General features: G+C 31.5%; 3 protein-coding genes across 5 annotated transcripts; 2 read left to right on the forward strand and 1 right to left on the reverse strand.

The window, feature by feature from the left end:
• Window positions 1-215: 215 nt before the first annotated feature.
• Window positions 216-1,979, forward strand: LOC108340030 (organ-specific protein S2). The gene is made up of 2 exons (XM_017577258.2): window positions 216-301; window positions 1,190-1,979. Exons 1-2 carry the CDS (start codon window positions 257-259, stop codon window positions 1,865-1,867), a joined length of 723 nt encoding a protein of 240 aa, XP_017432747.1. The 5' UTR covers window positions 216-256; the 3' UTR covers window positions 1,868-1,979.
• A 13,727-nt stretch (window positions 1,980-15,706) lies between these two features.
• On the forward strand, window positions 15,707-22,477 carry LOC108340397 (SWI/SNF complex subunit SWI3D). Of its 3 annotated transcripts, none has more exons than XR_001833211.2 (8): window positions 15,707-16,261; window positions 17,271-17,803; window positions 18,444-19,097; window positions 19,444-19,610; window positions 19,702-20,444; window positions 20,591-20,787; window positions 20,873-21,316; window positions 22,139-22,477. XR_001833211.2 is itself a non-coding variant. In XM_017577757.2 (7 exons), exons 1-7 carry the CDS (start codon window positions 15,817-15,819, stop codon window positions 21,245-21,247), a joined length of 3,114 nt encoding a protein of 1,037 aa, XP_017433246.1. In that variant the 5' UTR covers window positions 15,707-15,816; the 3' UTR covers window positions 21,248-22,477. The 3 variants fall into 3 exon arrangements, 1 of the variants encoding a protein (XP_017433246.1); XR_001833212.2 differs by having other exon boundaries at window positions 22,154-22,477; XM_017577757.2 differs by having other exon boundaries at window positions 20,873-22,477.
• An 874-nt stretch (window positions 22,478-23,351) lies between these two features.
• Window positions 23,352-26,735, reverse strand: LOC108340619 (ras-related protein Rab7). Its single transcript, XM_017578117.2, has 7 exons — window positions 26,501-26,735; window positions 26,152-26,178; window positions 25,924-26,023; window positions 24,727-24,873; window positions 24,542-24,622; window positions 24,257-24,402; window positions 23,352-23,687 (listed from the first exon to the last, which is right to left on the reverse strand). Exons 1-7 carry the CDS (start codon window positions 26,551-26,553, stop codon window positions 23,621-23,623), a joined length of 621 nt encoding a protein of 206 aa, XP_017433606.1. The 5' UTR covers window positions 26,554-26,735; the 3' UTR covers window positions 23,352-23,620.
• Between the last annotated feature and the right edge of the window lie 901 nt (window positions 26,736-27,636).

Genomic DNA, 27,636 nt, shown 5'->3' on the forward strand with positions numbered 1-27,636 from the left:
TATTAGAATCAATACCCAAATTTAACACACTGGTATGTAAATTTCAAGAGACAAATATCCTTGGAGAAAAGTTATGCATTTATTTGTTATTATCTTCATTCGGGTGGACCAAATAATTATGTGCCAGCTCTTTCAATAATTTTCTAGCCATTTCAGCATTAAATTAACTCAAGAATATGCTATCTATCACATGCTGGCTATAAATAGCAAGTTGATATCTTCCTAAAATCATAAAGAGATTTTCTATAGTATCACAATGAGGCCTTCTCTTGCTATGTTTTCTCTTCTATTTGCTTTCTTGGTATGTTCACCTTCTTTCACACTTTTATATTTTCCTTTATTGTCTTAACAATATTTTATTATTACCTATTCCACATGGTATTCAGGAGTCTAAATCAAAGTGGGTAATCAACAAATCATTAGTTCGTCTTTTCTATACAATTGTTGCATAATTAAACATTTTTAATTATTTTATTTTAAATGTATATTATATAGATTGATCATGAATCATAGAATAAACAACTATTCAAAATCATAGAATATATATTGAAATAATTTGGAGTGAATGATTTAAAACAAGCGTGATAAAATTAATATGAGAAAAAATTGACATGCCAAAATGATTTATTTACTGTGTTAAACTATTCAAACGTAGTCCAAGGTTATTTTTAACATATATGTCGTAAAATAGAAATTTATCTAATGTTTTGGCTATGTTTATAAAGTAAGTATAGCTTTATTTTTGTTCTTAAACCTGATTTCATACTAATTAAAGACGTCAGTTAATTATATTAAATTTTATTTCCTCTTGATATTATGTTTAAAACATTTCCTTGAAAGAATTATAAAAGATAAAATTGCAATTATAAGCTAACCATTAATTAAAATTGAAGCATTTCATGAAAATGTTGTTAAATAAAGAGCATTTCAAAAGTTATTTGCATTTGAGAAAAAAAAGGGTGTGTGTTTTTATTGTTTATGAACGAGAAAAGAGAAAGTATAAGAAAAAAGTCATGATTATTTGTAGATGTGTTAAATAATATTAATCCTAGTTTTAAACAACTCTATTATTTTCAGTGATGGAATTATCTAATGTTGGTATGAAATTATATTGTGATTCGACATCTTGAGGATTTAGAGAAATTTGACGTACTTTTTTTTTTCTCTTATGATAATTTGTATGGAGAAGTTAAGTGGCACCATAGAAGCAAGGAAAGATCCTGGGCAGTATTGGAAAGAGATAATGAAAGACCAGCAAATGCCAGAAGGACTTCAAGGCCTTCTTCCATTTCAATTTGAAAATCATCCAAAGACTCAAGAGCAATCTGTTAAAGATTCCAAGCATGAATGCGAAGAACCTCTTGAACCTCGACCAAGTGTTACTAAATATAATGATTTGGAACCTCGACCAAGTGTTACTAAGTATGATGATTTTGGACTTAAGTTAAGTGCTAGCAAGAATGATGATATTGAATCGAGACCAGGTGCTACTAAGTATGGTGATTTTGAACCCCGACCAAGTGCTACTAAATATGATGATTTTGAAGTCAAGTTAAGTGCTAACAAAAAAGATGATTTTGAACCTAGACCAAGTGTTACCAAATATGATGATTTTGAACCACGACAAGGTACTACTAAGTATGATGATTTTGAATTCAAGTTAAAAGCTAGCAAAAAGGATGATATTGAACCTAGACCAAGCACTACAAAGTACAATGATTTTGAACAAAGACCAAGCACTACAAAGTACAATGATTTTGAACCAAGACCAAGTACTACAAAGTATGATGATTTTGAACCAAGACCAAGTACCACAAAGTATGATGATTTTGAACCAAGGCCAAATGTTTCCAAATATGATGATTAGCTCTTAAAAAAGGGAAGTCACTGAAGAACATTGTACTCTTATCTTTGTATCAAATAAATAACTTGTGTAAAATATTATCATCTCTGAATAATTTCAACTATCTTTCTAAAAATGGCTTATACGAATTTTAGTATTATTTTACAAATTTCAATATACAAAGAAAAAATTTGTAAACACAATAATGAAATATTCTTTTAACGATAATTCAAACACATTATAGATAAATAATAGTAACATCCATAATAAATATGATTGTTTAATCATGGAAATTTTGGAAGAATATACATTCTATTAATTTCTTTTAAGATTTAATTTAAATACATTTACAATGTAAGTTAATACTGTTATATAATCACGAAATACATGTAGGTGAGATTATTTATAACAGCCATTTTAAAAATATTATATTCATCATGATTTTTATTTGATTGATGGTATAAAAATATTTACATTGATGATTCATTAATGTGTTAAAAGGTAAGTATATTATCTTAGTTGAATAATGAAATATTTAATCCATGGATACTGTGTTTTATAATTTTTAATTTATCATAATTTGAAATAGATAAACAAAAAAAAAGTAGTATTTGATTAGAAGAGGGAATAATAAAAGTAAAAATGAGATCAAATAAGAATAAGGTTGTAGAAAAATGGTCCCGTTGCTTGTTAGAGTAAAAAAATATTTTAAATTTGTATAATGAAAAAGTAATTATGTTTATCTTTGTGTTCAACTTTTGTTTATTTTATGTATTTATTATTATTTTCAATTAAGTTTCAATTTTATCATAAATTTGAACTTTTAATTGAATTTTTATTAATTTTTGTGATCAATTAATCATTCAAAATTTTTGTATTCTTTAATTTAAGTTTCTATTTTTTAATATTTTTGTTAGATAGGTAATGCAAATATTATTTTTGTTTAATTGTCTCCACTTCTTTAAAAATGTTAGATTTTATAGTTATTGCATATTGGAATTAATTCGCACCAAGTCACCAACAAATTCAATTACTCCACTAATTGATAAATTTATTTAATTATTAAATAATTTTTTTAAAATAGTGCATTAATCCAACCTATAAAAAAAATAATCTACTTAATTTATTTAAAAATAAAAACACCTCTAGAAAAACAAATTAAAGCAATTATACTTCATAGTTATTTGATATGCACTCAATAAAATTATTAAATTTTAAAAAATTAATAAATATACTTACCTATAAAAATAATTACAACACAATGTCTTATAAAAACTCCTTTATATTATTATGGTTTAAGTAAGTCGTGTTAAAAGTGTTATAGTTTAAGTAAATTGTGTTAAAACGAGAAATTGGGTTGATTCACAACCGATGAGAAGTGAATTGTGAATCGAATGTTCTAAGAAAAGCAAAGTCTTTATGTAAAAAATGAAAAACTTCTTAAAAGTGGTTGATAGATAATTTAGATTATTACTTTTTTATAATTATATTTGAATCAATAAAAACTTTACAATAATTTTTTTTTCATAATAATATATAAAAATTTATGAAAAATATGATTTCATAAATTAAAATATAAAATTGATTACGTTAAGGTTGAATTAGGATTTCTTTATTTATTTCTAACACGAACCTATATATTTCTATTATTTCATTCTCATATACAATGAGCAGTGATCTACACAATAATGAAGGGTCCTATAAAGATTATGTTGATTTATCGTCAATTATTCACCTCTTATTACATGGTTTCAGGGGTTTAAAAGTCTTGAAAATTGACCCCTTTGTCATGCTTCATTCTTTTTCTTTAGATATTTTTTTTTTGTTGCGTAACAGCCTTTTATTTTCAATTTTTGCAATCTTTGCAAGGTGTTGCTCCCTACACCACCACGAACTGTTCTCAGTATCTACTCATTCGTATTTTGCCATTCAGTAAAATTTTATTTTTAGGGTTAATATTTTTTAACTTCTATCCACTCAAATAATGACCTATTTCTGGTACCAGGATGAATGCATGCAGCACGACAATCATAAAAGTTCTTCTTCGCACACAAGTTCTTCTTTCTTTCTTTAACGTTCAATTCTTCCTCTCTTTCATTGTTTCACCGTGTACTGTGAGAGTGTGGTGGAGTTTCATTTGGTGGTGTGAGAGTGTGCTTAGTGGGAGGTTGCAAAGGTCCATGGTGGTGCAAGAATCCAATGTTGTGAGAGGTCGGTGTCAACGGATATCCACTTCTGTCGACGGATGTTGTATTTCTGTTGAAGGCCAAATGGATATCTCACATCTGTTTTGGCCTTCGTGGGCTCTGGTTCAGGTGGTTTAAGCGAGCAACAACAGTGGGGATTCAAAGCAAACACACAGATTTAAACCAAATAACACAGCACATATTTACATACACATACAAATTAAACATCTAACATACAATCAAAAGTACAAATGCAAAGAAAACGAATCTAGGATGGAGATGAAACCGCAACGAAACCAGATCCACGCTCCTCTTGTGCGTCCTCCACACGAGGAATCAACACCAATGGAAGCAAAGAAACTGAAAAGGAAATGAGGAAGAGAAGAGTAAACAAAAAACAAAGAGAATAAAGAAGAAAAGCTGAAACGGAAATGGAAAGAGAAGATAACCGTGCGAGATGTGGTGGCGCTAAGTGGGTAAAGTTAGGGTTTTGGAATATATTAAAAAATTCTAAAAGGTAAAAGTAAAAAGATTTTAATATTAAGGGTAATTTTGGAAATAAAATATATTGGGGAGGTGGAGGGAGAAGGGGTAGTGGTGGAGGGAGCAACACCCTCCTTTATATTTTTATTGCAAATAATGAAACCTTATTCTGGACGGCTTAAGCCCATTAACATGGTTCTGTTTGCCAAAATGTTAGCATGGGCTACAAAGGCCCGATATAGAACAAACCAGAAAAAAAGAAAACCAACAAACAACACTAAGATAAAAAGAAAATAATAAAAACATTCAAATGTATTGAAAGTCAAATAAAAATGAGTGCTGAAGTATTAAGAAACGTTTTCCAAATAATATCAGAAAACGAATATTGAATGATCAAAGAAAAGTCTAAATTTTATTTATTCATCGATGTATTAAGCTAATATTATTCCACAAATATAAATCCATCTAAGTTTATTTTTATAATTTATCCAGATAACTAGTTTTTAACAATAATATATATATATATATATATATATATATATATATATATATATATATATATATATATATATATATATAATCCACAATATAAAATATATTAGTACAATCACTTAAAAGATAAAATTATAAAAATATAACATTTATATATATTCCTTAACTATAAGAATATAATATTTATATATTTCAAAATCAATGCACTTGGTTCTAAAACAAAACTATTTATTTAGAGAATTTAACAATTGTTAACATCTCGTACTGCTGACTTATATCTTTAGGAAAAAAAAATTAATTCGTATCTTTGTTAACAATAATAAGATAATTATTGTAAAAAAAAAAAGACAAACACAAGTAAAATCACAACATAAGAGAAGATAAGCTAATTTACAAAAGAAAGCTCATATACATTAATTTTATCATACATTGCAACATATTATTCATGTTTGGCTCTTTACACAGTAGAGACCACATGCATTGCTTTTACCCTTTTGCGTGACTGTATTGGTATCCTAAATAATATTTGATCAATTGATAATTTTTTTTTATTACATTGAAATATTTAAAAAGAGATTTAACAACAATACAATATCAATAAGTCAAAATTAAAAGAGTCATAATATCAAATATTAAATATAATTTTAATTCTTAAATTTTGACACAAATTTGAAATTTGTCCTTGTTTTTGATAATTCTTGAAATTTAAAAAAGAATATTTAAACTTTTATGACGTTTCAAACTTACATTCGTTTAACATGTTCTAAATTGAATTTCAGTTTAAAACATCATTTAACACATAAAACAAATTAACTTTGTTAAGTTAAAAGAACATAATTATTTATTTTCAAATTTTGAAAACCAAATTTAAAAACTACAAATATATTTAATGCTAATATTAATTATTACTTTTCTATTTAAATAGGAATTATACTGTAATTTTATTTTTTCTATTGAACTTTTTATTTGAGTTTCTAAATCTCAACAAACAAGAGCTACCACTGTGATAACCTTATATAGATATTATCTTAAAAGTTTTATTGTAGCGAGAAAATATTGTAATATATATAAACAATTAACTTAAACATTTATTAAGTATGGTCAAATACAAATTTCAATACTAACTATCCAATTTTGATTAACCAATTTCATTGATCAAATTTTGAAGAATGTTTTAAAGTATTAAAAAAAGGAAAGTTTTATCCAATAACATTAAAGAACAACTACTTAATAGTTAAAAAATGTAAAAGACAATTCATTTATTGTTGTATTTAGCAATATGAAACAATAAATATGTTATATGCACCCATTCAAGTATATTTCATTGTAATAATCATGGTTTCTTTATATATATAACGAAATTGTAAGTTATATATTCATAAAAAAAAAACGGTTCTTATTGATTTATTTTTTAAAAGAAAAAATTACTTTCGTATAGTTAGTTCATGCTATACAAGTAAATAACTTTAAGAAAACGTAAACATTGAAATGTTTCGTATCACAGTCGTTTCATCAAAAGAAAAGTTGACTGTAATATATTTGAAATTAAAACTATACAATTAAAATACTTGGAAATCCAATAAACACCATAATTAACAAGCTAAAATCTCATGTTTATGATAACTCAATTAGCATGATTAGAATTTGAATAACTAAAACTATATAATGATGTTGAAGAACGAAAACCTTAATCAAACATGTATAATTTTGTGATGTCACGCTGTTTTATGAAGAAGAAAAAACGTTGGAAAAAACCAAGCAACAAGTTGAAAATAAACAGAAGTACTTGTAATAATTTGACCTATTATCATTGTTCTTTGTGGGAACAATACATTTTAAAGGACAGTTCGGATTTGACAACAAACTACCATGTAGTCCACTGTTTGGTTTCAGTTGCAAAACAGACAACTGCCACAGATATTAAATAAAGAATGTTTGACTCAACCTGGTTTTTGGGAAACTTGAATTCAGAGTATATCTGTTTAATTTCAACTACATCACACACGTGAAATCATCATCATTATAATCATCATTATTATATATACATCACAGCAAATGAATTTGTAATATTTGTCAACAGTATTTTGCCACACAACACATGATTTATCCATTATTTCATTTCAATGCTTTTGTTGATTATGTCATCTCATTATCCTCTTTTGCCTTCTCTTTTCCCATCCAATCACCACCATGCATATGCATTCTCCCTTTTCATATATCTCTCCGATTTCACTGTCTCTTTATATAGTAACCTTTTCATAGATTAATTATATACCAAATAAGCTTTTTCTTCAACAATGAAATAAGCTTCTTAAATTGTAAATCCATTGTTTTGTTTTTTATGTTACAAAAAAAAATAGTCATGAGTAGTTTAAAGATATTGCATTTTTTAAATGTAAAATTATTTGAAATGTTTTCACTTCATTGAACGATAGTTTTTATAACATGTTATAACTTTTAATTATATTTCACTTTTGATTACTACTCTGTATTTTTTTTTATTTGCCAGAAGGGCATTTTAAAGAGATTAGTAAAATTTAAAACTATTTTTCGTATGATTTATTGGTGTTTGTTAAATTTGATCTCTAAGGAATAAATCAATTACTCCCTTTGGTCTTTAATACAAGGTACTTATAATATAATCACATATAATTATAAGTAAATTAATTTAATTGATTTTTGTAAATATTATCAATTTATCGAATTAATTTTCTTACTGATTATTTTTAAAATTTCACTGTTCGTTGATATAAAAATATAATATTCATAATATTTAAAAGAAGTAAATAAAGAAAAACAAATACACAGTTGGAGAAAAATTATAAAACACTTTGTAAAAATACCAATAATTTCCTATAAAAATATATCTTGTAATGAAAACTAAAAAATAATACTTTTAAGATTTTTTTCTCATAATCAAATTGAAATATCTACACCGTTGAGTCTATCAAGGACGAGGTCTGTCGGAGAGACACAATACCAAATGAGTGAGATATGAGTCCAACTATATAAGAGGCTGACACCACCCTTTACTTAAAACCTTAAGACAATGAGTTAATAAGTCTTTCACCTTTACATGGTGTTTTACTTTCTCATTTTTATCCAATGTATGACTTGGATTCATACTTAAATTTCAAACTAGACTTACCATTATTTTGATAAACTAGTTTGATGGACTATTTTATTTGGTAGTGTTTCATTTGGTAGTGTTTATTTTTTTAAGGTGTGAATATCTGTACCAAAATGATAAGTGTGACAATTTTATTTCTTTGGAGATAATGCATAAAAACATATTGGTAATATTTTTTTATTGCAGAAGTTAGTGATTTTTAATAAAAAAACTAACAGACTAACTAATTAACTATATATATATATATATAACATTTGCATTTGAAACAAAATAAAATATACAAAACACTATAACTAAAACAACATAATACAACAACATAATAAAGGTAGGTCACCATACACTTGAATATAAATTATATAAGATGTTCACCTTTAAAAGAAGGTTGATGAAAAAAATCTAAATATTAGTCCAAATTCGACATGAGATAAAATTGATTAAATTATATATCATATAAAATAAATAATCATAAATTTATTATTTTAAGATTTTAGGTATTTTCTTGATGATATTATGAAATATAAAATCCTAATTCTTTTTAATTAGTATAAAACTTAAAAGCTTTGTGATGATAATATTTATTTTAGAAAACTAAATTGAAGGAAGAAAATGTGTCCCTAAACAAATTTATTCCTCAGTCGGAAGAAAGTAGTGAAGTAGAGACTTTTAAGTATTTTATTTTTTCCAAGAAAATATTTTTTGTATAATTTAAAACATGATGAAAAAAGTGTAGTAAATTATTTCATGTTTTATTTTGATAAATAAACATATATGTAATCGTGGTTATAACTTTTATTTGTATTAAATAAATCATAAATATTTTTTTACTATTTTGTGCTATTTATATTATTCCCCTATTCATAAAAATAAAGTATGTGCCTACAAAATGAAGTTGATATTTTACCAAGATAAATTGGAAGATTTTGTAATACTTGTTATATATATATATATATATATATATATATATATATATATATATATATATATATATATATATATATATATATATATATATATATATATATTTATTGTAAAAGTCTTGTTGCTTCTCTTTATCTTGATCGAGTTTATATTGATTGAGTTTGTGTGGTGAGTATGTTTGTTGGTTACTGTAACAAACTTATTGGTTAATTTTTCCTTCCTCAAGACCTAGAAAGTTGCATCCAAAGAAACGTGAGAGGTTGTTTGGCTTGTGCTGCAAGGTGCGAGATATCTTCCGCACATCATTATCTTTAGCCAGTCTTTGAATCTCTATAAACATGGGTGTTGTGCTTCCTCTAAGGTCAGATAACACGCTTTCTTTGAGTATCCTCTTACTTCTCTTTGTTTTGTCTTTTCTTATTCTTTTGTATCGTTGAAAGTCTTACATCGACTAGAGATAAAGTCAATTCATACTTTATAAGTGGGTGCAAAACTCACCCTACAAGCCAATTTTGTGAGATTGAGTTAGGCTTAAAGTTCACTACTAACATGGTATCATAGTCATGGTTAGAGCTTATCATAGCAAGTTCTAAGTGGGCATTCTATTCTTCTATTCCACCCGCAATCGAACCGTTATCGGACCATTCAATTTCTACTATCACGCACGAGATGTCTACTTTATAGGTGGGTGCAAACCTCACCCTACAAGTCGGTTTTGTAGAGTTGAGTTAGGCTATGGTATCAGAGTCATGGTTAGAGCCTATCCTAGCGAGTTCTATGTGGGATTCTATTATTCTATTCCACCCGTTATCGGACCACCCAATTTCTACTATCACGCACGAGATGTCTATACCTCGACGTGAAGGGGGTGTGTTGGAAGTCTCACATCGACTAGAGATAAGGCCAATTTATAATATATAAGTGAGGTTCTATTCTTCTATTCCACCCGCAATCGGGTCGTTATCGAACCACCTAATTTCTACTATCACGCACGAGATGTCTATACCTTGACGTGAAGGGGGTGTGTTGGAAGTGCTACATCGACTAGAGATAAGACCAATTTATAATATATAAGTGAGGTTCTATTCTTCTATTCCACCCACAATCGGGTCGTTATCGAACCACCTAATTTCTACTATCACGCACGAGATGTCTATACCTCGGCGCGAAGGGGTGTGTTGGAAGTCCCACATCGACTAGAGATAAGGCCAAATTATAATATATAAGTGAGGTGCAAACCTCACCCTACAAGTCGGTTTTGTGGGGTTGAGTTTGGCTTAAAGTCTACTTCTAACATGTATTTTGGGTTTATATTTACTCTTTTAAAAGAGTTCTTCTTGCCAGTTCTAATATCCTCTAAATTTTTGGGAAGTTCTTATCGTATCTTGAGAGACTTGCGTATACATTGTGGATAAATCCATTTAATTTGTGTTCTTATCAAATTCTCTTACTGTCACGACCAGGATCACAACGGGACGACGAACCGAAAGCAAATGGGTTTAAAAAAATATTTTGGAAGTCGCCACCATATTTTATTCTGAGAAAACTATGGAAAACCATAAAATAAAACATGGTCTATGAAAACTAGATTTTATGTTCGGGAATCGGTTACGCGTAAGGAAGGTATTACCACCCTACTGCATCTGTCCCAAGGTCGTACCTTTAATTAAATGTATAAAGTTGACATGGTTTTTTCAAAATACTCAATTTGCCCCCTCCCCCCCAAAAAAAAAATAAAGAAATTATTAAGAAACAAAAATATTTTTTTGTTTTATGAACCCGACAAGGATTGAGCTTGCTCCTACGTATATCCATTTAATGGAAAATCAGGGATCGCGTAATTCTTTATCTAGAAAAATTTTTGTGAGTTTGCTTAAAAATTACTATGGATTGATTTAGATTTTTAAAAAAGTGAACCCGACAAGGATTGACCTTGCTCCTACGTATATCCATTTATAATGGAAAATCAGGGATCACGTAGTTCTGGTAAAAAAAGGTTTTTTAGTTTAACAAAATTGCCATTTTTGGTTTTAAATATTTTGTATTTTTTTTATTTCAAAAATGGTGGGAAAAAGGAAAGAAACCAAGTCATAGACCGACACATACTTATATTAAAAAAAATTTATAATTTAAAAAAAACATTATTTGTGTGTAGTAAAAAAATAATACCTTTTAGAAAAAATTTCCAATACAATAAAAAGAGAAAAATAAGGGTGTAGAGGTAACTTACCTTTTTAGCTTTTGATACTCGCTTAGTGCTTCCTTGGTTGGTTGTCTTTGATAGAACTCTTATGTGTGTGAGAACGTATTTTTTTCTATACTCTCTTTCTATCTCTATTATTATTTGAGAGTATTTTTCTTTATCTTTCTTTTCGTTCCCTTTTTCTATGACAGAGTGTGTATTTATATACACACATTGTAATATTATGATAATCTTGTCTTAATTGTAAATTAATGGACAATGAACAAAATAGGGAAATAAAATGTCTTGGTTCTAAGAAAAAGAAATCAAATAATATTCAAGACATTTATTATAATTATATTTTCAGAAAATTTGTCCATTTTTTAAGATCATATTTTCCTCTTTAAAAGCAACTGACGCAGCAAATTATATTAATATACTTTTTTAATTACTGCTTATAATTATTGCCATAATATTGATTCAAATTATTACCAGATCAAACTAATATTTCAAAAATATTTTCTAGTGATGTGTCATGCAATAAGGAAATTTATTTTATTATTTTCTTTTTCCTTTTTTTTACCCACCATTAATTATTATTCTCTTATTCTCTGTTTTTATTTATTTACCTACCGGACGAAATTGGGTGTTAGAGACCTACAATCTTAAGGATTTATCATTCTCAAAAGCATTTGGAGGACCACTTGTGAGATTTCTAGTAGTGGCAATAGTTGTTGTGACAAAGGTTTTAGTTCCCATAGTATTGACATAGTTACTAGAAGAACGTGTGTGTGTGTGTGTGATGACTATAGTAGAGGGTTCTAGGGGCGATTTTGGAGGTTGTGCGTGGCATCTTTGTTGGTGAGGACTCAAACTGACGATTGGCACAAGCGCGGTGTCTCCTTTTAGAGGGCATCCACTCAGGCAAGGGTCTAACGAGGACAACAACCTTAATTTGGAATCTCAAGTAGTCAAGGAGCTCGAACAAATATGGAGGAACTTAACAAGTTTGGACAACTGAGGTGAAGTTTGACAACCTCGGGTCGTCAAGGCGAAACCCGACAAGCTTACACAGTAGATGAAGAGCTTGGCAAGGGAGCTCGCCACCACAACAAAGGAGGAGCTCGACAATGTCGATTAGAGAAAGATATTCACAATATCTTTATTACGGGGAGGGGGGTTATACTCTCTACAGTCTCCGATTTATTTTCAACACCTTTTTATGAAAAAAGATTAATTATGCATAATTTGGGTTTATGTTTCGAAAAAAAAAAACCTTTTTTGTGTTTTGAATAAATTGCCTTTTATGTGCAAGAAGAGATAAAGTAAGAGTAGACAAATAGTTAATTTTGAAAGATGGAATTAACATGGTGAATGATGTAGTGGACCATTATCATGTACTTGAGTAGTTGTTCGTATACTCTACCTAAAAATGAGAGGAGCACAATCTTGTATTTTCTCATTTTCCAATCTTAAATATTTAAGACGTTGGGGTGTAGGTAAAGTTACTCAATTACTTAGAGGAAAAATTTGGTTTTTCACCTCATGATATTGATAATATTCTAAATTTGAAAATAGAAAATGTCATTATATATTTATATATATGGATGATGTTTTAATGATTGATATATGCAATGAGATAGTCTCTAAAACTAAGATTTTAAGAATCTTATTTTGAAATATAAGTTGTTTCTAGATGAAGTCAATGTGAGTTTAGAAGTTAAAATCATCAAGAAGAGAAATAATATATTATTGTTTAAATCAATACATGAGAAACTTTCTTAAGAATTAATAGTGAATATCCCTTATAATACTAATTCTCAATTAATAAAAAATACATATTAATCTATTTCTCAACCTCAGTATGTTCATATAATTTGGAGCTTATTGTCTTTTATAAACCTTTTTTAGACATGATATTGCTTAGGCAATAGGAACATTGAAAATATACACTTAATATCCTAATTCGAAATACTGAGATGTACTTCCAATACTTATAAGATATTTAAGAGATTTGATGGATTACGCCATTGAATATAGTGAATTTTCTACTGCACTATAATAGTATAGTGATGTTAACTAGATTTTTTATTCAGATGAGACAAAATCCACTTGTGATTCACAGTTGGTGGTGGTGTGGAGATCAGTCAGGAAAATTATTATTGCAATATCAATAATGGAATTTAAGTTTATTAATCTAAAAATGGCTGGTAGTGAAGTAAAGTGGTTGACGAACTTCTTACCTAGCATTTCATTAGGAATGAAATCAATCTCTTTTATATCAATACACTGTGATTGTCAATCGATAATAAGTGTAGCAAAAAACAAGAACTACAATGTAACCTATATAAATAGGGGTGTTGTTCTTCCTATAAGGGCATAAAACACATTTTCTTCAAGCTCTCCCTTGCACTTCTCTTTGTTATCTCTTTTCTTATTCTTTTGTATCATAGCTTTATATATACTATTTTAAGAGAGTTTTTCTTGATAATTGTGATATCCTCAGAATTTTCAGGAAGTTTTTGTTGTATCATGGGAAATTTGTACATAAAATGTTGATAAATCCTTAAGGGTAGTGATCATTCATACCTCATGAAGTCCATTCAATCCGTGTTCTTATCAAATTCTCCAACATTCTAGAGATCAAAATGATATGAGGTATATTCATCATGAGTTTAAGTTGGTTTAGGTTAAAAAAATTTAGTATTTTGAATTGAGATACAATTAAATTTGACTCATTTAACATGCTATAAAGATCAAAATAATCTTTAAGGTATACTCATTACGAGTTTAAGTTCAGTTATGCTAAAAGAAATTTAATTTTTTAAATGGAGATAAAAATAAACTTAACTCACTTAACATGTGAGTTAAACAAATTTGAGTCTAACTAAAAGTGGGTTATACTTGGAACTCATTAACAACGATCATTTGTATTTAATTGTAAATGTTCAATTTATTTGTTTAACAAATTATGTTAGTTAACATTTTAATTTTCAATCGCTATATTTATAATAATATTTATCAAATAAAATAAACACTTTAGCTATATTATTATAAAAAAGTAATCAAAGTTAATTTATTATGATTCTATTTGTAAGAAGTATATAAAATAAATCAGATAAATAGCATTTTTAAGTAAATCGACTCATCAACCTATTAATCTATGAAGAGTTGAACCTAATTTGATTTATTTATTTTTAGTTCAACGTAATGAATTGAACCTAATTTAATAAAAGAAGGTTGATTTCCTTTAATGTTCTTAAAGTTTTGTGTTTTAATCTTTGTTTTTTATTATATATGATACTCAATTTTTTTATTTTTACTATAGTATATAACTTTCAACTCATACGAGATATATTTATATTTTATTTATTCATTTCAATACACTTTTTCTAACCTGTGTTGATATTTTAAGATAACAAAACATAATTATTATCTGAATCAATTACTATAACAACCATTAATTTTGATATAACTGTTAAATTTTTTCATGAAAAATGAAGTGAAGATACAGGACGAATTATCTCCATATTTAATATATAAAATAATATATGAAAGCACAAAACTAATAACCAAACTATGACAAAGTGACTAGACTTCTAGCTTCCGTAATTAAGATTAGAAGCTCGTTCTTCCATTTAAATTTGGAGTACAAGTAGAGATGTGACTTTAATCTCAAACATAACTTGTCTGGTTAAAGAGCAATATAAAGATAAAAAGGAGAAGAGAAGTACCGTTTTTGACCTCTTTTTATGATTGAAGTGCATGTTACACTCATAAACAGAATCCAAATATAATTAATGCAACACAGGAAAGTCAAATTAAATATTGAAATATTTTTTATTAGGACTTATAAACATTCGTTTTATTTAAGTAAAAAAGAAATACTGACTGGGTATTACGTTCAGGCATACTTTATTTATATTCTCTATTTAAGATTTATGTATATCAAAATCATAGTTTATAGATACTGTTTGAAACATAACAAATGTCAAAATATAAACCATTAAAGTTAAAAGTTGAAATGTCAAAAGTTCGAAAGATATTAAATGTAAATCATTAAATAAAAAAAGTTAAATAATATGAAAAAGTGGATATTTAAGATAAAAGATGTTTGGTTTTTTTTATTTATCATTTAAACGAAAGAGAAAAGTGGATATTTTTTATATGAAAAACTTAATTTCATCTCCCACTTTGTCTTGAAATCTAACCGTGTCAGATCTCTTTGGGCATGATTTTCTTTTTCAAACAATAAATTATTTTTTATGAAGGTAATGTAATAAAGTTAACTTTTTATGAAGGCAAAAAGAATTTTGAAAGGAGTTTACTAATATAAATTAATTACATTTTTAGAAGATTAATTAGGGAGTGATATTACATAGACGCACGTACGCATGGGGTGGAGTGTGTGTGGCGGAAGCAGTAAAAGGCGTAGGTGGAAATAAGAAAAGAGGGAAATTAGATAACGACGACGTATTATATTGGTTGGAAGGCAAAGGAAGGGCAGCACCACCACAGTTTCACATTCACTCACCCAATTTTATTTCTTCCCTAACCCCTTTCCCTTCCCCTTCTCTTCTCCATGGAGGAGAAACGCCGCGAAGCTGCTCCCTCCGCCGCAGATTCCCCGGCATCGGAGCCCGCATCGTCTCGCCGCCGCGCCGGGGCCAACAAGCGCAAGTCAGCCGCTCTCAACGCCTCTGGTTCCTCCTCCGCCCCCTCCAAACGCGCCGCTCGCGACAAGGCCTCGCCGCTCCACCCTCCTCCCCTCCACAATGGCCCCCTCACCCGGGCCCGCCAGACCCCCAACTCCCTCGCCGCCGCCGCTTCCTCGAACGCCGCTGCTTCCGCTCCCGCTGCCGTCAAACACTCCGAACGCACCCATCCCTCTGCTGCAGACTCCGCCGCGCTCGCCGAGCAGCTGAGGAAGGAGAGCGAGTGGGAGACTCTGGAGGCGGCGATTGAAGCGGAATTCGAAGCCATCAGATCTCGCGGTGCCAATGCGCACGTAGTTCCCACTCATTGCGGTGAGACTTTGGGCACTTTCTCGAACCCTAATTTGGTTATGTTTATCTTTTGGGCTTCAATTGTAGCAAATAGTATCAAACACTCCATGTGTTCGATTTTATGTCATTGTTGTTCACCTGATGTTCGCGACGAACGAGTGATTTCGCCAAACTGGTGCATGATAGATTCTCTTAAGTTATGTTTTTACCATTTGCGGTTTGCTTTTCTTCCTAATTCGCAATTTAAATTACGTTACCCTAAGTAGGTGTAATTGTTTGAGAACTGAACTGCTTTTCTAAATTACCCCAGAGCAGATTTGATGTGGGAAATTGTATGTAATAGTTCTATATTCTGAAATTTTACCGGACCAAGCTGACCTTATGACCTAGCAAAATAAGTGATGACCAGAGGCGCGCCCGAGGCTCTGACTAGTGGGGGCAAACAGTATAACTGTATACTCTTATTTTAACATGATTCTGTTACTTGATAATGGAATCACTATATAAATTTGTTGGGAGCAAAAAATTAATTTTTCATGTATTTAATTGTAATTTTACAAAATTAAGGGGGTGTCCATCCTCAAATGTTCAAGGTCCGCCACTGCTGATGATGACATGACAGTGTGACTTTTAACAAAATGGCAGATGACTGTGGACTTTTGTAGTAAGTAGCAAGGAAAGGTCAGGAATAACTGTGTGGAAGCTGATTGAGTGTTTCTGTTTTCTTTGTTGGAATTTTCTTAACCCTAAACAAGAAGAAAACTGCACTTCAAGACACATCATCCTTGCTGCTGGGTCCAAAAGTGTGTTGCATAATTTAAAGAACGGTGCAGTATGAGCATTAATTCCTATCATGTAGTTGTCCAACAAGAGGCTGGAGATACTTTTATGCAAATGTTTGGTCACCCAAGTGTTCAAATCGTTGATTTACTATTTCAATATGTAATTGCAATGAGCGTTTTTAGGTTTTGACCCAAAGCTAAAAGAGGTTATTCTTAAATTAGTCATTTACTTTGAAATTTAATTTCAGGTTGGTTTTCATGGTTGTATATTCATGAAATTGAGAAGCAAATGTTACCTTCTTTCTTTAATGGCAAAACTGAAAATCGGACGCCTGGTGTATACATGGAGATACGAAATTGGATAATGAAGAAGTTTCATTCAAATCCGAATGTGCAAATTGAATTGAAAGATATGTCACAGCTTAATGTTGGAGATATGGCTGCTAGGCAAGAGGTAATGGAGTTTCTGGAGTACTGGGGTTTAATTAACTTCCACCCATTCCCTTCAATGGATTCTGCCGTGGCCACTGCCAGTGATGACGGAGAAGCAGAAAAAAGTTCTTTGGTTGAAAAATTGTATCACTTTGAAACTCTGCAATTATGTCGACATGTTCAAAGGTCTAGCCAAATGACTCCAGCTACAGCCTCTGGCTTGTTTCCAGAGTCTACCATTGCTGAAGAGTTGGCTAAACAAGAGGGGCCAGCTGTTGAGATGCTTGAGTACCATTGCAATTCATGTTCTGCTGATTGTTCTCGCAAACGTTACCATTGCCAGAAGCAGGTTGGTATCCATGACTGAAATTGAAATGCACCTTATAGTGATATGCTGAAGATATGGTTTAACTTTAAATATATTATTTATCATTCCTTTTATACCACTCAAATGCAATCTTGTCCTAAACTTGGTGTTCTTATAAAAGTTGTAGCTTAAGTTCCATTGGTTGGTATATTTGTACTATATCTCACACTTTTAATGAATTAATATATTATCACATTTTTATGATATCTACCATAAATGTTTTCTGTTGTTACCTTTGTAGCTTGATGGTGTGGAATCAATTAACATTGTTATCCGAGTTGGGTTATAGATTTTTTTACTTTTGTTAAATGCCACCATAAAAGGAACATTTCTGGAGTAGTGTAACAGCTACAGTCAGTTTTGAAACCTTTTCAATTGCCATTGAACTTACAAAAGAATCAATCATCAAGAGAGGCGAAGTGTTTACTGACTCAAAGGGTCATTGTTTATATTGATATTTTGTGGGTGTAGTGGTTTCTGTAATTCAGTTATTAGCGGGCTGGTTGTCTATTTCACTCTTTGTTGAATTATCACTGATACATTGTTGGAATATGGTTATTCATGAGTTTTTTAATTTGTTCCTCCATTTCATCTTTTATCTATTCTGTGATGTGTCTGACAGGCAGATTTTGATCTGTGTTCCGACTGCTTTAGTAATAGAAGATTTGGCTCTGGCATGTCTTCATTGGATTTTATTCTCATGGAACCAGCTGAAGTTGCAGGGGTTAATGGTGGAAAGTGGACTGATCAAGAGACCCTTCTGCTACTTGAAGCCTTAGAACTTTATAAAGAAAATTGGAATGAAATTGCTGAACATGTTGGAACAAAAACAAAAGCTCAGTGCATATCGTACTTTGTTCAAATGCCAATTGAGGATACCTTTGCTGAATTTGATGATAATATTGATGCTGGTTGCAAAGAACCAACAGATCCAGTTGCAGCAAACAATGACTCATCTGTGGACAAGGATGCTTCAGAGTGTATTGAGAATGATACTAGCGATGGCATCAAAGACCAGGATAAAAATTCCAAGGCTGAGGATGTTGAAGTAAAGGTGAATCAAGAGGAGAATCTAAAGTTACAAGAAGGTAGTGATGAGAAAGCCAGTGAGGGAACTTCTAAATCTGAAGATGCTGTTAAGGGGAAGTCTGATCAGGAAGCAGGCAATGAATGTGCTATAAATGCTCTCAAGGAAGCATTTGCTGCTGTTGGTTATTCTCCTGGACCTGATGGACCTTCTTCATTTGCTGAAGTGGGTAATCCTGTCATGGCACTGGTAAGTTGAATGCTTCGATGCATGAACAGTAACATTAATTCTGTGTATTTTAGGGGTATGGCTATAAGTATCTGGTTTGAATTATTTAATTCAAATCTCCTTTCTTTGGGACAATAATTTTGAATCACTTATTTTGCTGTGAGTTTGTAACTGCTGGTTGTGCACTGTGCCATGTCTTGTTGCTTGCAGACCACAAAAGCCTTGCCAAACTGCTAGCGTTTGTGACACCATTAAATAATACTTACTATTATATCACATAGAACCTTTCTCGTTCCTTGTGTCATTTCATGTTATTTCCCAAGTAGTCTTCTCTTGCTAAGTATTATTATGTGGCTTTCTTCTACAGGCAACGTTCCTTGCACACTTGGTGGGTACTGATGTGGCTGTTGCTTCAGCTCATAGCTCCATAAAATCCATGTCAAGAAATTCTCCTGGCACTGACCTTGCTGCAAGGTGCTGCTTTCTTCTAGAAGATCCGCCAGATAATAAGAATGAACCAACTAGTTCTGAGAAGTATGTGGTAGTTTTCATTTTGGTAGTTTGATATGAATTCCACTTCTTGTTGATTGAAATTTACAATGTTATTAGTGTATTTTGATCACAGGGATTCTAAAAGTGAGGGAGATCAGGACGAAGTAAATGTAAAGAAGGACAAACCAATGTTGGATGATAAAGATTTACCAAATGATCACAGTAATATGAAAGTTGGAAGTGACACTTTAGAAGACAAGGGACAGCCGGCTTCCACAGATGGTGCAGCCTCAGAAAAGCCAATTTCTCCAAAGGAGCAACCAATGGTTAATCATGAAAGTGGGCTTGACAATTGTAATGTTCCTATCAGTGCAAAGCTATCCAATGATCAAGCACCAGACACTCTGCATGATTCAGGTGGTTCAACATCCAAGGTTGAAACTAAATCTAATTCTGACCAGGTTCAGGAGGGATCCTTAATTGAAGAACCTTGTCCTGCAAAGGGCATATGTGTGTCTGATTCTCTTCCATTGGAGAAGAAAGAACATCAGCCACTAAAATCCAATTTACCAGGAGAGTGTCCAAAGCTAGTAGAGACATCAAAATGTGAGATAGTCTCTGATTCTATTCCCCCAACTAAGAACAAGTCTCAAAATCCACAATCTACAAATCCAGTATGTGAATCTGTAGAAACAACAGACTCAGCCATGGATGTTGAAGGAGTTTCTAATTCCTTGCCGTCAGAAAAGGTCGACTCTCAGGCACTATTTACAACAAAGTCATCCCAATGTAATGGGATAGAAAAGGATGTAGATATGATGTCACCATCAAATCCAGTTAGACCAAATTCTGCTACTGAAAATGGTGCAAATACAGGTCTCTTTCTTTTCCTTCCTCTCATCCACGCATGCAGGGAAAAAATAAGTGCCATATTTATTCAGAAAATGTAATTTTAGGTCTATCTCTATAATTTAGCAGATTTTGATTTTAATCCGCAAAAAATGAATAAAATCGACATACAGGGACAGGTAAAGATCAGACAGATAATGGAGCAAAAGTGGAAGATAAAGATACAAGGATTAAACAGGACAGCAATTTTGAGAAGATGAAACGAGCTGCAGTTTCTACACTTGCTGCAGCAGCAGTAAAAGCAAAAGTTCTAGCAAATCAGGAAGAAGACCAAATCCGACAGCTTACTTCCTTGTTAATAGAAAAACAGGTAATCTCATGGCTTGATAAAGATATCGTTGCCTTGTATTAATGTTTTGTGTCTGACTTTCTTTGTAAATTCTGTCTACTTACAGTTGCTCAAGTTGGAAACTAAGGTGGCTTTTTTCAATGATGTGGAGAATGTGGTGATGAGGGCAAGGGAGCATGTGGAGCGATCAAGGCACAAGCTTTATCACGAGCGTGCGTTGATTATTGCATCGCGGCTTGGTATACCAGCTTCGTCCTCTAGAGGTATAGCACCAACTGTATCAACTAATAGATTTCCTACAAATATTGCGAACTCACTCCAAAGACCACAAATGATGATGAGTCCACAAAGGCCACTTCTTTCTAGACCTGCAGCCACTGTTGCTACAACTCTCCAAAACCCATTAGCATCTTCGACTGCAGCAGGAAATTCAGTTCGGCCATCTAACCAGGAAAAACTTTCTTCTGTTGGGACAAAATAAAGGTTCAGTACATCTGCTAAAAAGTTATTGTCTTCATACGTACTGATCTCTCGCCATCATTTTGACAATGTGAGTATGCATTCTCATTTTGTTGTGGGTTTTCTTTTAGTTGAGGTCAGCAGCTTAGTTGAGTGTTATATAGTAGATCATAACTGGTAATTTTAGTTAACAAAGTAAATAGAAAAAAAATTACGCAAAAAAGACAACTATTATTAGGAAACGAAGTGAAAGAAATATATGGAGTTCAACTTGGGAATATTTGAGGAGAAAGCATGACAGTCCGTTTCCAATTTGGAGACATGAATCTGTATTTTGACCTTATTTTTTATTGTATTTTTCTCTTTCCTATATTGGGAATTGTCATATGTTCGTTTTTCTTTTCCTTTTTGGCCTCAACTCCCTGTTTCTACACATATAGCATTCCAGTCAATAGAGTTTATCGAGTATGATTTAAATACTTATTTTTCTCATTCATGGAAATTATACTTCTTTCACTATTATTTTTCCTCTTACACAATGAACTTTAACCCTAATTCATTTTTATAAAACCTACTTATAAAATTAGATTTACCCACTTTTATATTAAATTTAGTCATATTTCTAATCGACAAGAAGTTTTCAACATTTCTCATTGCATTAGGAACGTTTTTATCATAATTGCACATGCTTTAGAGATGACTCGACTCCTTTGTTCAAAGCAATACCTTTTTTGGTTGTTTTTAGTGAGAAGCTAATCTTCCTTAATGGATACCGCGCTCATCTTTATAAGTTTTTAATTATTCATTTACCTTAGTTCCAGTATAGTTGCTTGCTTGGTTCAATTATTAATAGTTCTGTTATAGACGCTTGTTGCATGCATTGTAATTAATTAACGGATACCACTTGATCCAGTCAATTGTTTCAAAGGTCAAGTGCTGGTTAGGACTAACTCCAAATTGACGACGATTGGAAATTCAGTGAGCAGAGTAGCACATTGGAAGTTCATCCTTACCCGATATAAGGAGCCGCCGGAGTTGAGAGGATTTACTGATATTTTGAAGTTGTAGAGCCATTTTTTTAAAATTTATTTTTGAAGTATTTAACTTAAAACAAGTGGATAGTTGTGCAAAATTTGCGCGTTCAATCCTATAACTTTAATGCTATTCACTGCATTATTTTTTTGAGAGCATATTGAAATTTGGATGACTTCATAAAGAATATAGCAATCTCGCAATGAACAAGAATTTGCTACGTTGTATGGCTATGACTCATTTTACCTCGTTTCTTTTTCTTCAGTCACGATTGCTTTCATTGTCTTGCAAACTCACTTTTCGGCGGATTTTAAGAGGACTAGTTTGTTGGTTTCTTTCTTTCGAATTAAAGTCCTTCTACCATTATTGATCTATAAAAGAAATATAATTCCAATTTTTTTATTTACAAGCATTTAGTGGATATTATTCAAGAATTTAAGTATATTGGTTTTGTTAATAAAACTTCCATCAATTTCGTAACGTTAAAAGTTCTATTTCTTTCATTTCATTCACAACCGATATTAAAAGGAGTGAATAATTTTAGTAAAGTCAAAATATACATGAATTCAGAAAAAACAATGGCTGGAACTTACTTCAGAGGTAGTTATTCTTGTTTTCTTGCTTGTTTAGATATAAACGATTATGCTTTGACCAAAAGTCATGCATCATTAATTACTTCCAGTCTGCTATTCAGAAAGATCATTCCACACTGGCAGTTTGTTTTTCTCAAACCAAGGAAAGTCCACGGCAAAAGTAATTTATAAAAGACATGAAAGCTTAAAATCTAAAATATAATGTTTTCAGGCTGTCATAATTTAAACTAAGGGGTCGGGAAATTCGCACACCACGATTATCATCAGACAAATTAAAGATATAAATTGTTAGGTCTGTAGCTTCCATTTCCTGTTTAGGAAATCACCATATCTTAAGGTTTCAATACCTCGAGAGATTTACCCAGCAACATCTGAATCCCAGCAAACCACTGCGTTGTGAGGTTGGTCCATCAACAAAAGCTCGAATCATGACCACGACAATCAATCATTGTTCACAAATTTGTGGAATAACGAAAACAGTCGTACAAAATACTGCCTATGTTGAGTACGAACAATGAGGAATGCAATACATAACTTCAAAAAGATCTTAAGCAGTTTTCTTTTACAATATCGGAATAGCATACATGTAGAACTAATATGATCAATTATATAACATACCAAACAAGTACCAAATATAGCATTGGATAAATTTGTTTCTTGAGCAAACACTAATGTACAATGACGCCTCTTCATAGACAGCAATGACTAAACACAGTGAAATCATTTTGAAGTAATGTACTTTATTTGTTTTGAAAAGAAAACCTATATATTCAGCACTCGCACCCTGTTGCCCGTGGCTGACTGCTGTTTCCAACATCAATTGTGTCTGGCAGGTATCTTCAATAAGCACGGACAGCAAAACCCAAAATGTAATATTAATAACACATGAATGAATAAATCAAGTTTCAAATAATAAGAACCATAACCAAGAAATAGAAATACTGCAAACAAAATACACAACAAAAACCAATTGCAGGACTTAATCATATTAAACAAACTAGCATCTCCAAAACTAAATCCCGAAGCAGTCGTGATTATGGTAAGCAACGATCTTTCAATATTACACAAAAAATCCATTTTACCAACAAATTAAAAACAGAAACATGCACTTTACAAACAACAAGCTTAAAATTAATAATGTATGCCAATGACCAATTATTTTTTGGGTACAGTATAAAAAATGGTTTGTCTCAAATATCAATAAGGAAACATTAACCACAGATAGATCTTCCAATTTGAATATATGGACATCGTAAATTAAGACACTGATGGGACCAAACTGTGCTCCTCAAACAATGAATACAACTTCATAAACTAAGACATCTGGTTTAATGTGACTCTGGTGATAAGTTCAGTTGGTCAGTTGACAAATACGAAAGAAGAGATGCTCAGATATAGGAACTTACAATTCTTCTTCTTCTCCACTTTTCAGGGCATTCTTTGCTATGCATTGGAATGCTTCTTCAACATTAATGCCTTCTTTGGCAGATGTCTCAAAATATGGAATATTTCCTTTTGATGCACACCAAGCCCGAGCCTTCTTTTCTGACACCTGCACATAGGAACTTGTCGAGTTCATATCTTTAGCATTATGCATTTGGTGTTTTACGAGTCTAGGAGGGTCTGATGCGGGATATCTTTTTAAAAATAGAAAGTAAAATTGAAGACAGCAAACTTAAGGGGGGAAATACCACTCTGCTGTTCCCACCATCAATATCTATTTTGTTTCCTATGACAACAAAAGGAAAATTCTCGGGATCGGAAGGACTTGCCTGACAAAGTGATCACAAATATTAGAAGTTGCAAATTCTGTAAAATAGTGCTTGCCATAATAGATAAAAACAAGATTTACACATTTGAAGGAATATAAGCATACTTGAATCAGAAATTCCTCCCTCCAGTTGTTAAGGTTGTCAAATGATTTCATTGAATTAACATCATATACAAGAACACAACAATCAGCACCTCGATAGAAAGCAACTCCAAGGCTTTGGAATCTTTCTTGGCCAGCTGTATCCCAAATCTGTAAAGTTAAGAACAAACAATTAACAATAATAAAATTTTGACCGTCATAACTTGTTTAAAAATACAGAAATAGAATGTGAGAAATAGAATAAATCCCCAAAATAATATCAACTAGGAACAAAGTTACATAGGCATCTCCGACACTGCATGCGTGTGACTGTAGTACAACTACACTGGTCACTCACAAATCACAATCTTTAACTGGAAATCCTCCATAAAGGCTCTTAAGAAAGCAACAAAACAATTATCCTTTCATCATTAGTAATCTAGTAATCTTTAAAATAGTTTAGTTATCTATCCCATCAGATTCAATCCATACAACATCCCAAAGATGCTCAATCATATTAATAAAAACCATTTTATTGTATACAATACTATGAAGTCCACGTTAAGGTCACAACTGTCACATGTACAAGACATACTACAATGACATGAAAAATAATGGGATGATTAGTTTCTCAGAAATTCAAGAAATTGGTACCCTGCACAACCTACATCCCATGTACAAGAGTATATAAATATTTCAAAATAACTAGAGTGTATCTGAAACCTACTGATTAGCGTTAAATGGAGGTTTACACGTTCTGATGCACAAAGTAAAAGTAATGCGAGCGTTGGATTGGCGTTACATTGAAAGTGGAATTTCGTACACACTTGAACATTCTAACATTATTAGGAGTAATAACCAGAGAAACTTAATCCAATAATCTAGAAAGCTTAGACTAAGTACGATGTGAAAGTATATACGATGCCTCGGCAATTAGACAATTTGTTCCACAGGCTTTATAGCTTGCAAGATCAATACATGAAAACCATTATTAAGGAGGTTACAATCAACGAATTATTCCGCCAAATCAGTACATAACATGACACATAATAAGATAGGGAAATCTAGGCAATAACATCAGGAAGGCGAGACTCCAACATAATCAGTATCTTCTACCCCCCTTCCTAGCATCCCCAAAACCCACCACTCACCCAAACTTAAGGCCCAAGCATGCATTCACTTCCACGCATAGCAAAAACAAGCTAAGCACTATCGACAAACCTGTAAGGTGAAAAGCCTATCTTCGAATTGCACTTCTTTTGTCAAAAAATCCGCTCCAATGGTTGCCTTGTACTGATTACTAAACTTCTTATTCACATATCTAAATTACATAGGTTAGGGGAAATACATAGTTTCCATACTGAACTGAGCACTAGAAAACAAATAGCATCGAAGATTAAAACAATAATAAACATAAACAAGGAGTATCTAGACAGAAACGAAGGATACTGGTTCATCAAAGACGTCTTCCCCACCCTGCGAAACATCAACAGAAGCATCATACAATGATTTCAAAAGAAATAAAGAACTAATAACCGGTAGGAATGGTAAAACTCTGTAACTAACAAATCGAATAAGCGCAATTGCAAATGCGAAAGAGATTTAAGTAACGGAAGCAACGGTTATTGTGATCCAAACATAAACATGAAAAATTCCACAATATAAACCAATCGGAAGTAAAACGAATTAACGTAACGAAATTATCGAAGGGAGATTGAAGAAAGAGGTTGAATAGCGCGAAAAATGAAGAGATCTGTGTAAAAGAAACCCTAGAAATGGAAAAGATGAAGAGACGAACCCACTGTCACCGAGAATGATGACCTTCAGGAGAGTTCTTCTTCGGGAAGGCATGGCGGTGGCGAGCGATGCGATCGGAGAAAGTAAGAATTGAAATAAAGTGTTACAGAGTGTTTGACTGAGTCGTTGCGATGCGCTACGATCTCTCTCTCTCTCTGTCTCTCCTGCACCTCCAAACTCAACTTCTCTATCGTCTCTCTCTACTCAATATTGCAAACGCCTTCTTCTCTCTCTTCGCGAATATTCCCTCGCTGACAGCTGGACTAGTACAAATGAAAATCAACAACTATTTCTCTTAAGTTTATTTATTTATTATTTATTGTGCACCATATTTATCCATATACATATATATATATATATATATATATGTGTTTGCTAGTTGGTACATTTTTAGTAATGTGTACCGGGTTTTAATAGACAAAAATATTCTTATATATCATGAATTCTAAGTTTTAAGGTTAACGGTATTTTAATAATTTTCATTCTTAAAATTAAAAAAAAAAAAACTTTTAAACCCTTACTCACCTCTCTCGTTCATCTCTCTCACTCTAACATTTTCTCTGTCATCCTTAGCGTAGTCCAATTGAAAAAATCAGAAACACTTGCCATTAAACAATTTCCCTTGGTAAAAAGTTGAGTCATTGACATATTCGCCTTCAAACAAATGTTCATTCAAGATCTCTTCAATTTCACCATCTTCACTAACCTCTCTAATTTCATCATCTGCATATGTTGAATCATCCTCTCTAAAAAAAACCCTCCAGACCAATTACCATGTCATTAAGCTTGTGAAAATTAGATAAAATTATATACGATAAAAATTATAAAATGAAAACTCATTATAAAATCATTTTTTTTGTAAGAAATTGTTTAACAACGAGTCTTTCTAATTTTTTTTCCATGTCAATTACCAATTCCTTTGATGTCATTATACTTGTGAAAATTAGATAAGACAAAAATTATAAAATGAAAACTCATTATAAAATCTTTTTTATAAGAAATTAACAGCGAGTATTTTTTATTTTTTCCAGATTAATTACCAATTCTTTTATGAGAGAGATGAAAGATAAATGGTTGAGAGGAATGAGAGAGGTGAGTAAGGATTTTGGGAATTTTTGTCTACTAAAACCCGGTACA

This window comes from Vigna angularis, chromosome 5 (genome assembly GCF_016808095.1).
Source record: "Vigna angularis cultivar LongXiaoDou No.4 chromosome 5, ASM1680809v1, whole genome shotgun sequence".
Taxonomy (NCBI): domain Eukaryota; kingdom Viridiplantae; phylum Streptophyta; class Magnoliopsida; order Fabales; family Fabaceae; genus Vigna; species Vigna angularis.

What these genes read in the sequence shown, in the direction of transcription:
- LOC108340619 (XM_017578117.2), bottom strand. Translation starts at nt 26,553, where the DNA reads ATGCCTTCCCGAAGAAGAACTCTCCTGAAGGTCATCATTCTCGGTGAC. An exon ending in GGGAGGAATTTCTGATTCAA is followed by an intron (nt 24,623 to 24,726) that starts GTATGCTTATAT and finishes TCACTTTGTCAG; the next exon opens with GCAAGTCCTTCCGATCCCGA. An exon ending in AGTGGAGAAGAAGAAGAATT is followed by an intron (nt 23,688 to 24,256) that starts GTAAGTTCCTAT and finishes TGCTTATTGAAG; the next exon opens with ATACCTGCCAGACACAATTG.
- LOC108340030 (XM_017577258.2), top strand. Translation starts at nt 257, where the DNA reads ATGAGGCCTTCTCTTGCTATGTTTTCTCTTCTATTTGCTTTCTTG. An exon ending in CTCTTCTATTTGCTTTCTTG is followed by an intron (nt 302 to 1,189) that starts GTATGTTCACCT and finishes TGTATGGAGAAG; the next exon opens with TTAAGTGGCACCATAGAAGC.
- LOC108340397 (XM_017577757.2), top strand. Translation starts at nt 15,817, where the DNA reads ATGGAGGAGAAACGCCGCGAAGCTGCTCCCTCCGCCGCAGATTCCCCG. An exon ending in GTAATCCTGTCATGGCACTG is followed by an intron (nt 19,098 to 19,443) that starts GTAAGTTGAATG and finishes TTTCTTCTACAG; the next exon opens with GCAACGTTCCTTGCACACTT. An exon ending in CCTTGTTAATAGAAAAACAG is followed by an intron (nt 20,788 to 20,872) that starts GTAATCTCATGG and finishes GTCTACTTACAG; the next exon opens with TTGCTCAAGTTGGAAACTAA.